The sequence below is a fragment of the Cornus florida genome, unplaced genomic scaffold (assembly GCF_030987335.1).
Source record: "Cornus florida cultivar Cherokee Brave unplaced genomic scaffold, ASM3098733v1 CherokeeBrave_3.0.0_Hap2_Chr05, whole genome shotgun sequence".
In the NCBI taxonomy this organism is placed as follows: Eukaryota; Viridiplantae; Streptophyta; class Magnoliopsida; order Cornales; family Cornaceae; genus Cornus; species Cornus florida.
Genome location: NW_026775575.1, coordinates 32,728,616 through 32,746,510, shown reverse-complemented (window position 1 = coordinate 32,746,510; position 17,895 = coordinate 32,728,616). Strand labels below are relative to the sequence as shown.

At 36.9% G+C, this 17,895-nt stretch overlaps 1 protein-coding gene across 1 annotated transcript; it reads left to right on the top strand.

Moving 5' to 3' along the window:
• Window positions 1-3,531: 3,531 nt before the first annotated feature.
• On the top strand, window positions 3,532-17,517 carry LOC132306252 (outer envelope pore protein 16-4, chloroplastic). The gene is made up of 6 exons (XM_059803576.1): window positions 3,532-3,647; window positions 3,811-3,862; window positions 3,966-3,997; window positions 4,237-4,270; window positions 5,965-6,032; window positions 17,128-17,517. The coding sequence occupies exons 1-6, from the start codon at window positions 3,561-3,563 to the stop codon at window positions 17,251-17,253; spliced, it is 399 nt and encodes a 132-aa protein (XP_059659559.1). The 5' UTR covers window positions 3,532-3,560; the 3' UTR covers window positions 17,254-17,517.
• The last annotated feature ends 378 nt before the right edge of the window (window positions 17,518-17,895 follow it).

Sequence of the window (17,895 nt, the reverse complement as noted above, 5' to 3'; positions counted from 1 at the left end):
GTGAGAACTGTTTTTTTATTTGTAGGAGTGGGAGTAGTCTCATCCTGAACTGAAGCTTGATTAGCCCAAGATAGCTTGACATTAAGAGCCCAGCAGAAGTTAATAGAGTGATTGTTTCGGCCAAAATGAGAACAATTCTTACTACCGCGACCCCCTTTGCAGCCATGAGTACCACAACCTGGGTTAGAAGGACCTCTGCCCTCTCGTCCTCCATGAAAAGTATCATGTCACTTAGTAGGAACAACAAGGGCAGAGCGGTTTTCCTTCTCAATCACAGGGGCATAAATAGATGCACTTCGAACTCGAGTGAAAGTCTAACAAGCTGTGGGTATCTCATTGCTAGACAAAATCTACAAACTGATCGGAATGAGTTTAGGTTTAAGTCTAGATAAAAAATTTGTAGCCCGAAACTCATCCCTGTGTGCCCTTTTTGTTATTCTACGTGTGTAGTCAATGGTTGGTAGACATTGAATTCTTCCTATATACCTTTCAATTCCGAGTAATAATCTTCAACAGAACGATGTCCTTATTAGATATTAAAAATATCCTGGTACAACTGATAAATACGTGAATATTCTTCTTTGAATAATACATGTCCCTGAAATTTTCCTATATATCTTTTTGGCAGACTCTAGGAATGACACGTTGTAAAAGATCTCAGGCTCCAAGCTATTCCATAACCAAGTTATAATCTGAGCATCTTCTTTCTCCTAAGCCTCAATAATATTTTATCACTGTGGGTTTGTAAGAACATCTTTACAGCTCGAGACCATTGAAGGTAGTTAGAGCCTTTCGGTTTTGGTGCTGGTTATTGACCCAAGAAGATGAGCTTCTTTGGTATCCATAACAAAAATTGCCAAACAAATGAGATATAATAACAAGAGGGAGCCAAGATAAGAGAACCAAGATCAAGTCGAGATGAACCCGAGAGAAAGTATTGAGAGAGCTGAAAAGGGATTCGAGAGAAATTTTCGAGGCGATAACCGAGATCACCGAAGAGAGATCGTCGAGAAGAGATTGCTAAGAGAAAACCAATATGGAATCAAGATCAGAGTCTGAGTAAGACTGTAAAAATAAAAAATTAAAAAATAAAGAGGAATCGATTTCCGCTATGATACCATGTTGAAAAAGAGAGAGAATATATGAAAACGTATATGTTATTGAGTTAGTAATACAATAATATAATAATGCTTATATAGAAGAAGTTGCATGAATAGGTGAGTGCAGAACAAATAAACCCTATATATGGTAATGAGGGATAGGAGAAGGCGGCTACTAGTCCTATCAACGGATCGGATTCGGACCGGATCATAGTAAATCCAATCCGAATCCGATAAGCACAATAGGCGATCCGATTTGATCCAATAATCTGACAGATTTTTATTTAATGAATCCATATCCGAAACACATATTATGGGATGTCCGATCCGACAATCCGATCCAATTAAATTATATCATTTTCCACAAATCAAGCAATGAGTGCAAATTGACTTAAAACCCAAATATCATAATCGCATGATTTTACTAATAATATGTTCAAAATTTTCAAGTTTAAGGTAACAGTGAGATAAAGAGAAAGGAAAATGAGAGTGAGAGGAAGAAGAAGAAGATGGGAAAAAAATCTGAAACAACTTTGGATGAAAGAAAATTAGGGCTTCTAAGAAGAAGAAAAGGAATAAAAGAATGGAAGGGAGAGAGAATATGAAAGTAAAATACTGGCTAAATGAAAGTTCCGGCAAGGATTCCGACGTCCATCAACCAGCTCTCTTCCAGTCGTCGTTTTCCTTGCTCCTCAAAATATCACGCTATTCTGAAACTTCCATTCTGTTGTGTGGGTTGTGAAGCTAATTGTCACGTTCCGATTCCTAACGACGCCATGAGCATAGAAGACACGCATGCTGGTTGGCAAAGAGCATTCATTGACTGGGAATGGTTCCAGGGAAGGGGCGTGCAGGACCACATGATGGTACCTCTTCAGAGTTCAGGTAGGTCGACTCGGTTCAGTTCGAGGTGCTTGTCGCTAATCGTGGACTTGACTATGAAAAAGGGAGTTGGCCATCCCTGCACAAACTGGTCGGGAGTTGGAGCCATTCTCCTGACGAGGCCATGGCAGGCCGAAACCAGTCAGCATGTATCCTTGGGAGGGCAGGTCGTGGTGGTTGACCAGGGCGCTTGCGCGAGCTGAAGCAACGCCTGGGTGCCGCACGGGTCGTGTCGCTGCACCAAATCTCTAGGCCCTTGACATAATGCTATGTATAAGGGAAATGTTCTAGTGTAGGTGAGAACACACTATGTAAATATATATACCATTATGATTAGTCGTTTTTATACAAATGCGACTGTTGATATACCCAATTTATAAGATATAAATATAATAATATATTATTTTAATCAAATTGGATTGGCCTAATTCAAATTCAATTTGTTAAGCTATTGGATTAACGGATTCGAATTATTATCGTGTTATCGGATTTGTTACTCAATTCATATCCGGATAATCGGATTGAATTCAATTGACAGGTCTAGCGGCTAGAGAATACATGAAACTCTAGTAATATATAATGTAATTTAACTATACATGTATAATAACTAATACAATACTGTATAACATAGATCAAGTGCGCCAACTACCCCAGTTGGTGTCACTCCGGGATCTAGCTTACCCATCTTCATCACTACCACTAACTTCTGCCCAGAAAACCACGCCATGCCCAACGAAAATGGTGGCTGGTGCAACCCTCCTCAGACCCCACTTTGACCTTGCCATGCCCAATGACAATGGTGACTGGTGCAACCCTCCATCGACCCCACTTTGACCTCGCCATGCCCATGTTCCTCAAGATAGCCGAGTACCATGCCGGAATCGTGCCTGTTGCCTACCACCGGTAAGAAACTTCTTCACTCTCTCTATATACACACAGCAAATGTATTATTTTGTTTTTCTTGCCCACTTGAGCAAGCATATAAATATTAATTCTTTTTTTAACTAACTGATCAAAGATTTTATCGAGTTTATTGACATCAAAAAAGTCAATCCTTCCGGCCTCAAACATCTTCCTCTTTTCTTTTGTTATGAAAACGGAGTTTCAATCGTTCTTTATTTGCACGGCTTACTTAATGTTTTACGTTAGTGCAAAAGAGTTCAAGTATCTATTATGATATTTTGAAATTTAAGAATAAGAATTTTGGGAGTATTTCGAACTTTGCCTTTGTGATTATTTTGTTTAATTTAATCAAATTAAAAGATAAAATTTTAAAATAGACCACTCCTATGTTTACTTAGGAGTCATCTTTCATATTTACTCCTATATATCTTTCTTATTTATATATATATATTTTACCCTTTAGTTTGCAATATTCATTTTCGCTGTGTTTTTTATACAATGGTAATATACAATTATACAATAGTGTATATACTAATTGATTATTAAAAAAGGCCAAGAAGAGAAAAACTTAAATTCGGGTCTCAAAACGACATCGTACTCGTACAGCACCGACCCGAAACGATAGAGAATCCGAACGCGTGAATGTGATGTCCCTAAAATGAAACATTTTACTGAATGAATGGACAGATGGAGGAAGTAGACATCGTCGGCATCGCACCCTGCTCTTCTCTCGCCGTCGATTCCGTCCTTCGCGTCGGAACTGTTAGCGACTCTCTCTATTCTATTGGTTTTTTTTTTTCTTTCCCTGTGGTTTTAATATTTCTATATTAAACTTCATATTGTGCTATTTACCGAAAAAGAAAAAAAACTTCAAATTGTGCTATCATTATTCATTACGCGGCAAGTGATTTAATTTTTATTTCAGGCCGGTATAATCTGGGGTCTATGCTCTGGTCCGTACGATGCTAACAAAATAGGTACTCCATAGTTCTTGAATTCAATTAAATTATTCACAATTTTTAACCAAATTATGCATTTTAATCAGTTTTATCTGTTTATTGTGTTATCGTTCAAATATAGGCCTCACCGGAATCGCCCGTGCTTCTTTCGTGGTAACGAATTTTTTTTTTTCTTTTTCTTTCAATTACACCTATATATGTATGTATTATATACTTGTATGTGAGCATTTATCTGAATTGTTTTGCTTATTTATTTTTCTTATTTATTTTGCATGAATTTGGGTAGATTGAGAGTTGGAGCCCTTGTGGGTGTGTTTGCATTTGCTTAAACTTTCAAGAAAAGAATCTATGCTCTTTAATTTGACTACTGTACTGTTTTAAATCTCTTGCAGGCAAAGTCAGTTGGTAAATTCGGCTTTCAATGTGGTACGAAAACACACTAATTCGGTTTAGCATGTCATAGTTCTTGAATGATCCAAATTATACAAGGACAATTATATGCTTGCTAATTTATGCTTGTAAACCCTGTTGTTGTTGACTTTAGGAATTTATTTTTTAATTTTGTTTTGCTTACGTCCTTGCTTTTAGTGGATAGAAATGGATAGCGTTGGTGACACTAGGGCTTTGATTTAGTTTAACCTTCTAGGCATCGGACAATGCATTCAATATTCAAGGAATAATTCTTGTTGCTGCTTCTTTGATTTAAAGAATATATCTGAGAATGGCTGAGTCTTCATTCCTTACACTGGTGGTCATCATTTGCTGCTTTGATCTTATCAGGAAATTGTGGTTATATAACTGTTTAGGTTGGATTAATTGTTTTAGTAACATGTGACTCTTAATATTGAACAGTGAGATGAAGCCTTTTTGCCCCGTTGTATAAAGGAAAGGTTCCATAAACATGACAACCTAACAAGTTTTGATCATCTCCTTCCCCTAATATTTGTTTTGACTCCTTAATTGCATTAAAGTGAATGATCCAGTCGAAGGTGATTGTGAAGTTTAAAAGTATGATGGATTTTATTGCTCTAGCATGTCTTGATGTTTTAACAATATGTACATATTAAAACTAAAATCTTGATACAATAGGCATACATTGTTGGGCATGCATGTTCAAAATAGTCATTCCTTTTAGGCAGAGTCGTTGGCAATATAACTTCTTCACTTCAAGGAAACTGAGAAAAAAGAATCTTGATTAGCCATATGCTGGAACTAAAAGTGATTATTGAGGCTTTCAATATATAGCTACTGGCGATGTGACTGATTTTGTTAATCAGAATGTTAACATGTTTTTAGTAGAGTCAAAATATACACTGGTCATTTTTTGTCATGTTTGCAATATATCGCCAGCTCTGTATGTACTCTGCATGTCTTGTAATTTCTTGTGCGGAAGCAGCAAAATTGTCACATTTGAGATGTATTGAACATACTTGGATATTTTTGTCCATGATGCTAGCACTATTTTGGTGCTTTTCGTGACATTGCCATTTGCATCTCATCTTCGTATTGATAATGCTCTTCCATTTTCATTAACATTTGTATTTTATTAAAATATTTAAAGTTATGTTATTAAATGTATGATAAGTGCCCTTAGAGCATCTAAAAGTATTTTATTAGAATTATGTGCTCCCGCGTGACATTTGCTGTTCACATCTCACCTTCCAATTTCATTAGGTGCTTCCATTTTCATCAACTTCTGGAATATGATAGTTAAATAACATTAATGTTATTAAATGTATGATTATTTTCTCTGAGGGCATCTGCATGTATGTTCTCGCTTGATAATAATTGAGGGAGTATCTGATTTGGTACTTGTATGATTATGCATTCAATACTTAATTTTAACCCAGTTTACAGGACCTTGTAAGTTCCATTTTCACCCCATATTTCATCATTTCACTATTTTGCATTTTGTTGATTGTTTGCTTTTGCATTTACAACTCTAATAATATCTTGTTTATGCCCTTTTTGGAGCTACTGATTTTTTTGTTTATGCCCTTTTTGGAGCTACTGATTTGTTTCTTAGTGTTTCTTATCACCTATTTTGATGATTTTAGGATTTTCATGTTTTCAATTATTTTGATCTTACAAGATTTGCTTCATACTCTCTTATTCTTTAGGACTTTTTGCTGGAATTTTTTCTTTCACTCGCTGTGGGATTCAAAGTTATCGGAAGAAGAATGATTGGGTTAGTTGTATATCTGCCTTTATTGCCACTTTTCTATATGGAATGGCTTAATGACGTTCAGGGAATTTTGGTGCTTAACAGTATGACACCTTGAGATTTATGTCCCCAAAGTATCGTATTTGACCATCCTATATGCAAGACCGTTTCTTAACTATTATCTTCTAAGAGAAGGAGATCTTGAATAGGATAGAACATTGAATAGCAAATGTGGGGTAACATTATACGCCCCCTCATATGTGGCCTTCTTTTTGGTCCAACACATGTTTTCAATTATAATAATCAGGGTGATGGTGAGGTGATATAGGGTTAAGAAGAATAGAGTTTGAGGGAGAAGAAGAAGAATAGAGAGGGAAGAAATTTCAACAATAATCTCAATAACTGTATCAATATTCATAAAACATGTCTCATAATGTATCCATCACCCAAATATATAGGCATAAAAACCCTAAATGATTAAGGAAAGTCAAATATAAAATAATAGGAAAGATAAACCCTAAATAAACAAGGAAATTAAAAAATTTAATAAAACAGAAAAGTGACATCCTCTACGTCTACGCCTATGGTAAGTGCATAGACCTGTTGGCTCAGGATCTCCATCATGAGGTTTGAACACAGGACCCATGTTGACAACCATCCATTCTAAAAGCTTAAGCTGTTAGAGAGGGTGTAACTTTAATATTTAAATCATTCAACAACAGCCATTTAGATTATTTTTCCTTAATTGATAGATGGTGTTTTAAGAGTTGGAGAGGGTGTAACTTTAATATTTAAATCCTTCAACAACGGCACAAATTTAATATGATTTTGTTGCCATTCAACATTTAAGTGCCAGTTTTTCTAGTGGCGCTGCTGTTGGAACATCGACTATAAATCTTAATTGTATCATTGGAAAGATATGGACATTGAACCAATATGCATTGAGCTTGGAGCATCATAAGAGGTTTGGTCAGGTGGAGCATGAGCATTAGAATGGAGGAGTACTGAACACAAAAACCATCATGATTAGTAGACACAAAAGTGCGATGAGTATTATCCAAGCCTTTGTTCAAGTGTCCGAAGTCATCGATTGGAAAATTTTATTCTTTAGCCTTGTTGCAGAGTGAGGATATTCATGAGGAGGGGATTGTTGTTAGGTGAGGGATATGAAGACATGCAATAACAACTTCAAGTGACCTTAGTTCAAATGTGATTGCAGTTATGACATCACTTTTACTTTTTTGTGAAGTCCAGCAATCTTCAGATATCTAATGCTCCTTTTGGCTAGATGGAAACAACAAGAAAAGAAAGGGAATGTAAAATTTTTGAACAATTTAGGAGTTTGGTTAGCGAGAAAAGGAAAATTTTGAGGGAAAATTACTTTCCATTACCACCTAACTTTCTTGTAAAATTTTCCTACAAAAAATACAGGAAAATTTTGATTTCTTGAGAAAGTTTTATGGACTTACAATAATACATTTCATGTTATTAAAATCATAAAATGGTAATTTCTCATATTTTTCTTGAAAATTTTTCATCCTAAACAATGCACGATAGAAAACTTATTTTCTTTTCATTTTCTTTACTTTTTTTTACTTTCACTTTTCACTATGAATATCCATCTAAACAAAGAGTAAGGGAAGGAATCAGAGCAGTTGGATCAGGCTCGAGATGTAACAACTGTGTAAAATATTTTAATTTCTAGATGAAACAATTATAAGAGGGGTTTGCAAATGAATTGAGATACAAGGTATCGTGGTTGGAATGGGTGATTTTTTTTTTGTCCTAAATGGGATTATTTTATAATTGAAAAAATTAATGGTACACAATATATAAGGGGCATACCCCTTAATTACAAAATAAGACGAAAGAGAAAGCCCATTTCCAGTATAGGCCAAACCACCACCATCTAGTACAAAACACCATATACTAATGAAAAATAAGTAACAAGTCCTCAAGAGAGCACTTCATTGAGAAGAGCACCTCCCATAAGATATTGGTAGCAGTAGCCTCATAATTTGTTTTGCATCCTTGATGAAGAACTAAATTCCTGTGAGGCCAAATTGTCTATATAGTATTAACAAATACAGAGCACAGTGCATTCGATCTTATAGAACCAATCCTAGTCTGCTGAAGAAACCAGTTGACCAAAACATCTATATTTTCAAAATCCCCAGCCACTATATTAATTTTGCCTAACACCTCTCTCCATACAGCAGCAGCAAAAGAACAGGAGCAAAAGAGGTGATTATTGTCATCCACAGCCCCAAAACAATCGTGACAGATGGAAGTGAGCACAATACAACTTCTCTGCAGGTGCACGCTGGACAAGTTTCTGTTTTATAAAATCAAAGTCACAGCCACAGACACTCTAGGCCTACAGAATTTCTTACAAAGCTTTGTCCATCTCAGAATCTAACTATGCACTCGACAGGCATTCCAAGCTGATTTCAAACTAAACTGACCATGATTCCAGCTGATGACATCAGGCTCATCTCTAACAGGAAGAGCAGCAACAACCTGCCTGGCCTCTTGAGGGAAAAGACCATTAAACCTCCATTGCCTTCATAATAATCGAGTTAAGACTTGCTTGATGAGCATAGCCTCTAAACCTGTTGGCACCAAATCTCTGCACAAGGGACATACCATCACATCAAGGATCTAGCAGAAGGGAAAATTTATCCCCACAACCAATCTTATAAGTGCAATGGTTTAACATCATGTCCCTCACATCCACAATCTGTTTCCAAACTGCAGAGTCATTTGCTTTAGGAACCACATTCCAGAAGGAACAGATATGCAAATATCTCAATCTAAACCATGACACCCACACTTTGTCCTTTTGCTGCAGTAAATCCCAGCATAAAGATAATTTGGTTGCATACCGATAATGGGACAGAATTTCTAATGCAAGATTTCTTTGCTTCATCAGAATTTATTCACCAAACATCTTGCTTTGCCACACACGAACAAAATGGTGTTGTTGAACGTAAATATAGGCACCTACTTGAGGTTGCTCATGCTCTTCATTTCCAAGCTAATTTACCCAAACTAAGGAATATAAAGCATACTTTCTTACCCATATGGATGAGATCCCCTCTGGCGCCAGTGTAATTCTGATCGATAGGTGGTTGACCATCCCCCTGGCGACTTTCCTGATATTGAAACCACCCTCTGCAGAAGGTAAGGTCACATTTTTCCATCTTAGTTGAGCCATCTTCCTTATATTAGTTTTTCCGCTCCACAAGAAATGCTTGAACTTTCTTTCCAACCACAATTGAACTTCCTAGGGGTTTTTTAAAACCAAATAGCCAATAGTACAAGTAGGAATATAACACTGATTTGATGAGTTCCAGCCTTCATGCAATAGAAATATTCACTGAATTCCAATGTGATAGTTTGGCCATTCACCTTATCAAACAGTTTCTTAAAATCTGCTGCCTTTAAGTCCTTATCAGAAAGGGGCACACCTAAATACTGAATTGGGAATTCAGTATTTGCAAATTGTAATACCTCCATGGTCCTCTTCTTCCTCCTCACAGCCTTTTAAAAAATTATGGAGCTCTTTTCCTTATTCACATGCAGGCCTGATATTGCTCAGAAGGATTTAAACACCTCATCAAGGGCTTTAGCAGAAGAGGTACTGGCCTTAACCATTATCATCAACAATGAAGCTGACGAGATTCAATTTTTCCATTACCAACTCAGAGAAGTGCTCAGTTATCAAGAAGAACAACAATGGAGACAGAGGACAGCCCTGTCTTAGGCCCCTTTGAGAAGAGAATTATCGTGCAGGCACACCATTAAACAGTATAGAAAAAGGAGGAGTTGAAATTCACTCCATGATTCAGTCAATCCATCTAGAACCAAATCCATAAGCAACCAACAAATTTTTGAGGTATCCTCAATAGAATCATAAGCTTACTGCAAATCCACTTTAAGAGCCCTGGCTGGATCCCCTCTCTTCCATCCAAAGCTCCTTATCAGATCAGAAACCAGAAGGATATTGTCATGAATCTTTCTGTTTCAAATGCAGACTATTCTAAGCCTACCAGAGAAATAAGCACCACACTCAGCCCATTTGCCATAATTTTAGCAATTATTTTGTAGAGAAAATTGTGTAGAGATATAGGTCTGTACCTGTTAATCTCATCACCATGATGTTCCTTAGGTATCAAAGTAAGGAAAGTAGAATTTACTTCCTTAGGTAATTTAAGAGAGTGGAAAAAGTGAAGCACAGCAGTGATGACATCCTGTCCAACCACACTCCATTATTTTTGAAAAATTCTGGCTGGGAAGCCATCTGGTCCAGGAGCCCTGTCTGGATGAAATTTTTTACCTACCTGTTCAATCTCCTCTGCAGTAATGTTCATCTACAACCTATTAGCCTCTACAGCAGATAGGATCTTTCTAGGTTGCCTAACAGCACCAACAGATTCCACAGAAGCATAAATTTTTTCGAAGTGCTCCACCAACCAAGCTTTCATAACAGTTGGGTCATCAGAACCATCCTCATTTTTAAACTGAGTTATAGCACTATAAGACCTTCTCTGCTTCGCTGTGTTGTGAAAGTATGAAGTGCATCTGTCCCCCTCAGAGAACCATCATATCCTTGATTTTTGAGCCCATAAAATCTCCTCTATGAGTTAAATGTTGTACCCTTGACGCACACTCCTTTACTTATAATCTCTTCCCTGAGCATGCAACATCTCCTCCCTAGCATTTTGCACTTGCTCTGAAATTAAACCTTCACTCTTATTCCACTTCTTAACTCCAGCTTTAATTTCTGAGTTTCTGCATCAACTGATGGATTGGGCTGCCCTGCATTTGAACTTTCCAAGCATTAGCAAAAATTTCATCCACCTCCTCCTGGGAGCGCCAAATCTTCAAGAATTTAAAAGGTTTAGGCCCAGCAGCACAGGAAGCATTCCATTTCACAGCCAAACCAAAATGGTCAGAGAAAGATGGGGCAGTAAGGTGCAGCTTAGAATCTGAAAATTTATCAAACCACTGTTTATTAGCCACAACCATATCCAATCTAACTTTATTTCTTCTCTTCACACATTGCTTATTAGTCCAAGATCATTCTCCATTGTGCATAGGAAGATCACTTAATTTTAGGTTTCTCAGAATACCATTAAATTCACCAAGAACACCTTGAGGTACTGACACACCTCCTCTTTTCTCACTGTGGTATCTAACCAAGTTCCAATCTCCCACTGCCACCCAAGGACCCATTAACCAGACCAGAATGAGTCTTTAGAGACTTCCAAAGCCCTTGTCTTTCCCTCACAGTATTGGCAGCATAAACTGGAGAGACAAACACCGTCAATCCTGCTTCAATGAACCGAACCTTTAGTAACATAGCTTGACTGCTTTCATGAACCAGTGATACATCCAGAATCAAATTATTCCTAGCAACCCATATCTTTCCTAGTTGATGACTTCTGTAGTTGTCAGCCATTGCCACCTAGGACAGACCTTTTTTTGTTTCCTGAATTTTAGCAGCCCTCACTTCATTCACTCTAGTTTCAACCAAAATAATAAGGGCAAATTTATTCTCAGAAAACCAGTATTTCACTTCTTTCTGCATACAAGGCCTATTGAGGCTCTTAAACACTCCATGCACCTAGCATTAAGACAAGGAAGGAGTAGGTGGAAGAGCACCACCTATTGATCTAGTGATCCTATCTGTTGAAGGAGGAGGCTGTTTTTTTCTTCTGTATTTCTTCTCCACCACCACAGGATGAGACAAAGCCACTTCTACACCAGTGTCCACATCTGAACCACCAACCTCCCCATTCACATGGTCAATACAAGCATCTTTATCTTCAGTAAAGGCCTGAGCAACACCCTCTTTGATATTCACTGCTTGATTATCAGTGCCATCATCTAGACCAATATCAGGGCCATCGGCTGTATCAGCATCAAACTTTTCATCTACACTACCAACATTTGCATTCTTAAACACCACAAGAGCCTCAGATTGGTGAGAAGTACCTTCACTATGATGAAGGCTATCCACCTCCAGTTCCACATTCTCTTCACCATCATTATGCATGTCACCAAGGACATCAAACTGATTGGAGGTAACAATGCCATTAGCATCGCCTATGGCATTATGAACAATAGTAACATTCTGGGATAGCTGAGCCTGCTCCTCCTGCACGAACTTGCCCTTAAGCTTTACAATCCATTTATCAACACCTTGCCCTTCGCGTTTTTGCTTCTGTTCGCCCATTAATCTTTGAGACATTTGTCAAACACATGGTCTACCTTGTTACATATATTGCATACAATTGGCTTCCATTCATATTCAATGTACACAATACAATCCTCCCCATTGCACAATGTCGTCAGGTAGAGCATCCTTAATACCAACCTCCAGCATTACACGCACAAACTGACCTCTGTTTGCAGCCGCATTATCTAGAAAAATAGGTTTATCAAAGTTTGAACATACCTTCAAAGTTTGATCCAAATCGGTACTGACTCAAGCATGTCTTTCTTCAGATTCACATTGCAGTTCCACTTCTTCAGAATAACCGGCTTTCCTTCAAAAGTATGCACTCTCTGCAAAACCCTATTAACCCCCTCTTCATTGTTGAACTTTGCCACAATGTAGCCATCCCGAAGGTAAGTTCGTTTTGTATTAGGGCACCATCTCTTCTGTACATACTTCTTGAAGAAATGATAATAGAGTTTTTTGCCCATGACATATTCAATGATAGAGTACTTACATATGGAAACATTTTCTTCAACATCTGCATCCTCTATCACCACTTTCTCCTTACACTTGAAACCTTCATGGTAATCTAAATTAATGAAAGACGTTTCTGTAGATTTCGTGAAAAAACTGCACCATGACTGACGTGGAGGCGAACCTTGCAGAGGAGATGAGACTGCTCCCGGCGGCTGTGTGGAGGAGGAATTACCCTCCTCCATGAGAAGCACCATCTTCTCCACGTAACCGACTCAAAACCCTAAGAAACACCCCGACAATAGCTGTTGATGTGGCTATGATTCTATCCGTCTTCCTCTAGACCCTATCAGTGGACATTCTAGGATCCAATTGCTTCTTTGGAATGGGTGATTTCTAAAAGAATGGGTTGATGACAAAGATAACCTGCTGCTAGATAGAACACATCTTTTGTTGGATTTTTGACCATCCAGAAAAGTCTCCCTTGATAAAAACTTTCTTGATCCAGTCTCTAAGAAATTTGATTTAGATTTGGAATTGATATTTATTTCAAGAAAATAGTTAACTGGTGGAGAAAGCCACTTTTCCAGGCCCTATGATATGGTGAACTCTGATAATTGTTTGGGATTTTACAAATTTAAAAATAAATGACCATATGTGTGAAGAGCAAGATAGTACAGCTTTTTTTTGTAGTTATGAAAAGTAGGCCCCTATGAAATGTTAAATTAAGGTACGGGAAAAACCCTGCTACTGTTTTGCTTGTGACACAGTAAATAGGTCTTTTGTTGATAATGGGCTCCACATTGTTTTTCATAATAATATAGATTACTTACTAGTTTATTTTACAGGAAATAGACTGGAACATACCAGTTTCATCTGGTTCATGTTAGAAAATTCTTCGGTGATACATCTTGTCAGTATCACATCTTCTTTTTGTTTCATCCACAATTACACATAGATTCCTTGCTATTATGTATCAATGTATCAAGTTTAGCACCAGGATTACCCAGTGAAAACAGGATCAGTAAATCAACAAATAATAAAGAGAGAGAAAGAGAGACTCAAATAGATGCTTGAAATAAACAATTTCGTTGACCTCTGGCATATCTAAGCATTTCATGGTCAAAGTACTCTGGCCTAAACTTCTTAAATAACTTTATGGAGCAAATTTAGGCAGCATTTGGTTGGTGTAATGGTAAAACTAACCCTTTCAAGAGCTTGCAGGTGAAAGGGAAACAACCTCCAAATAATATCAACTTTTAGTCTCGTACCTAGTACTCCCCTTCCTGTGCCCTGCATTGTCAGGACCGACCCAGATTTGTGGTCTTTTCTTAATTTTATGAAGTAATATTAGATAATCAAAATTTGTAAAATCTTTAATTTGTGTGTTGAGTTTTGAAAGTGATAGAGGACTGTCAAGAAAGGTCTTACTGGGTCGATTAGTATTTTGATTTTGTGGGCAAAAGGTCTGTGGAGATGGATGATTTTAAGTTTCATAAAGTATGTCAGAAAGTGGTAAGGTTTTGGAATTATATTGAGGCAAACGGTTGTTGTGGGTATTGTAAATATTACTGCATGAACTACCGTTGAATATTTAGTTCCTTCCGTGTGCTATGGTTGTGGAAGGCTATGTTACTTGGACTCAGCAGATTAGCCCAAGGTGTCTGTGTCGACACGACACGAACACCGACACCGGATACTTGTCAGATCTTGCACTGTACTAGTCGGACACGGTGATTTAAGAAAAAGCTGTCTCGATTGGTTGGTAATAGTGGTCACTGGTTTGGTTGTCTTGGCCGTCGAGAGAGGTTTTTTGAAGAAGACTGGTTTGGCTGTAGACTGAAGGTGGAAAAAGAAACTGGAATTCACGCAACTTTACTATCCATATAATTATAGTCTTATATATATAATATTTATATAATAGTATATATGTATATAGATATTAATATGTAATGGATTAGTGGTTGGGTTACAGTTGCCCACTAACTCATTACTTTGTCCTTCACATAATTTTATATTTAATATACTATGGGTTTGTGTGGTGGGTTCAACTGTCCATGTGCTGGTTATCATTAAAATAAATAATGACAATGATGTAATGGGCTATGTTACCCGGACTCGGGTACGGGTGTCAGACACGGGTACGTGTCTGGAGGTTGGATCCACTAATTTATTCAATTATAGGACACGGGGACACATAATATATAAGTGTCCAAAATTCGGACACGGGTACTTAGACACGGCATATAACAGAGCTTGAACCACTTATTTACATGAGTACACAGCTGTGGTTCAACACGTGGTTTATAAAAATTGTTTTATACTATAGATCATATATAAAATATTCTGTTATGATGAGTTGAAGGCTATCTTTTTTATTGTATCTTTTTTTTTTTTTTTTTTTTTTTTTTTTTTTTAAACACCGTTCATTAGTTCTAGAATTTATTATTTATTTAGACCCATGCTTATACTGCACTGTTATATACTAGTATATATATATACTGTGGCCCGTGGCATGTCATTTACTTATTACCACAACTTTTGACCACTTTTAACCCATCACATCATTGTCATTATTTCTTTTAATGATAACCAGCACATGGACAGTTGAACCCACCACACCAACCCATAGTATATTAATTTAAAATTATCTAAAGGACAAAGTAATGAGTTAGTGGGCAACTGTAACCCACCCACTAATCCATTATATATTAATATCTATATACATATATACTATTATATAAATTATATATATATATATCAGACTATAATTATATGGATAGTAAAGTTGCGTGAATTCCAGTTTCTTCTTCCACCTTTAGTCTACGACCAAACTAGTCTTCTTCAAAAATACCTCTCTCGACGGCTAAGACAACCAAACGAGTGACCACTATTACCAACCAATCGAGACAGCATTTTCTTAAATCGCCGTGTCCAACCTGTACAGTGCAAGATCCAACATGTATCCGGTGTCCGTGTCGACACGGACACCTTGGGCTAATCTGCCTAGTCCAGGTAACATAGGTGATGGGTCTAAAGTGGTCAAAAGTTGTGGTAATAAAAGTAAATGACATGCCACGCAATATATATATATATATATACTAATATATAACAGTGCAGTATGAGCATGAGTCTAAATAAATACTATCTCCGTCCCAAATTAGATGTCCTGTTTGGAGAACCGTGACTCACTTAGATGTCCTGTTTGGGGAACTGTGACTCACAATTGTGAGTCACGTTCTTCAAACAGAACATCTTTTTTGGGACAGAGGGAGTAATAAATTCTAGAGCTAATGATCGGTGCTTTTTTTTTTTTTTTTTAAAAAAAAAAAAAAAAGATACAGTAAAAGGATGGCCTTCAATCGATCATAATAGAATATTTTTTATATGATCTATAGTATAAGACAATTTTTGTAAATCACATGTGTTGAACCACAACTGTGTGCTTATGTAAATAAGTGGTTCAAGCTCTATTATATGCCGTGTCCCAATTTTGGACACTTTTATTCCGTGTCCTCGTGTCCTATAATTGAATAGATTGGTGGATCCGACCTCTTAGACACGTATCCATGTCCGGCACTCGTACCTGAGTCTGGGTAACATAGGTGGAAGGTGTTTGGACTTGTGGAATTGAATTTCTAAGTGTAGAAAAGATGAACATATTTTCTTTGGAGGCTAAAGAAGTGCAGAAAATTAAGAATACGAGGAAGAAACTCTTGGAGTCTCTCCTAGAATAAGGTAGGCATCACTTAAAGTGTTCACAATTCTCAGAGTATAATTAAAAATTTCTCCAGAACCTTGTACATTGTTCAACTGAAAGCATTACATGATTCTTTTAAGGCCTTCAAGTAATTCAAGCTCTAGTATGACTTGAACTCCATATTTGAAAATTATGGGGCTCGATTAGAAAGACAGATATAAACTTACTCTATTCAAGGATTCCTTGTCAGCTACATGAATCTTGTTTTGCCAATTTGGTTCTTGTAGGACCATAACTTCAATTTATACTCACCCACATAAATCTAGTAAAGTTTATACATAAAACCTAATACCAGAACTAGACCCAAAAGATGACCCATGCCACATCTACAATCCATGTCTAGTGAATATGAAATTACAAAAATACAATTGACTCAAAACTGGCAAGAAGCCATAACAGAAATATATCATAAATAAATAATTTTTAGTGACCTTGAAACAAAGCCTTACTCTAAGTACCTTAGTTCTAATGACTCTATCTGAGGGATGTGTTGGGTACACACTTGGTCACATACTCTAAGTACCTTAGTTCTAACCAGATGTTATTATTATTCAAGAAACTAAAAACTTTTCAATCTGTAGTGTTTTGTGGACATGGGTTGATCATGTATTGATGAACAATTGAACAATCAAGTATTTAATTTTTCTTCCTTGATTCAGGTAAATGCTTTGATTGCGGGCGCTGTAGCGGGGGCAGCTGCTGGTGCCGGCACCCGAAGCTGGAAACAGGTCGCGGGGATGGCCGGTCTTGTTTCTGCCTTTTGTGCTGTAGCTGACAACTCCTAAAACAATTTGAAGTTCCTCCTTGTAAAAAGTCTTACGGTGGAGGACGAAAAGGAAGTGCTCAACCTCATCTTACACCTCCACTTGTGTGCTGCCAATTCAATTCTTCTTCTCTCTCTCTGTTATAGGAACTATATTTATTTTTTTAAACTTTAAAACGGGGTGAATCTTTCTGATTTATAGTTGTTCTCGGAGTCTCGTACTAACTGTGTTGCTGCTATACATAATACAATCATAATATCTCAACTCGTGAAACAAGTTATGATATTTTCATCTTTACACACATATATACATGAGCACATGCAACCAAAAAAATGTATGAAATGTAATATTGGGAATGCTATAAGAATACCGTGAAATACCAGTTTTCTTTCCGGATTTGATTCTCCCGGAGGGGGAGAAAAAAGTTATTTATTTGTCATTGTAAGAACCATTAAACAGGCATGATAGAAATAAGCAGCAAAAAACTTAAGCCTGCATAACTTGTATCAGATATTCATTTCTATTATTATTATTATTTTTTTTTTATTACTCTATATATATATATATATATATTTATATATGGGCTACTGGGAGTGATTCTCCGTATGAGCTCCAGGGAGTGATTCTTACATTATTATTTTTCATTGGCCACATTTTATCCAC

Bases quoted from the DNA above. Each gene is read 5' to 3' on its own strand.
- LOC132306252 (XM_059803576.1), top strand. From the start codon at position 3,561: ATGAATGGACAGATGGAGGAAGTAGACATCGTCGGCATCGCACCCTGC. The intron at 3,648-3,810 runs GTTAGCGACTCT...TTTTTATTTCAG, and splicing joins CCGTCCTTCGCGTCGGAACT to GCCGGTATAATCTGGGGTCT. The intron at 3,863-3,965 runs GTACTCCATAGT...GTTCAAATATAG, and splicing joins GTACGATGCTAACAAAATAG to GCCTCACCGGAATCGCCCGT.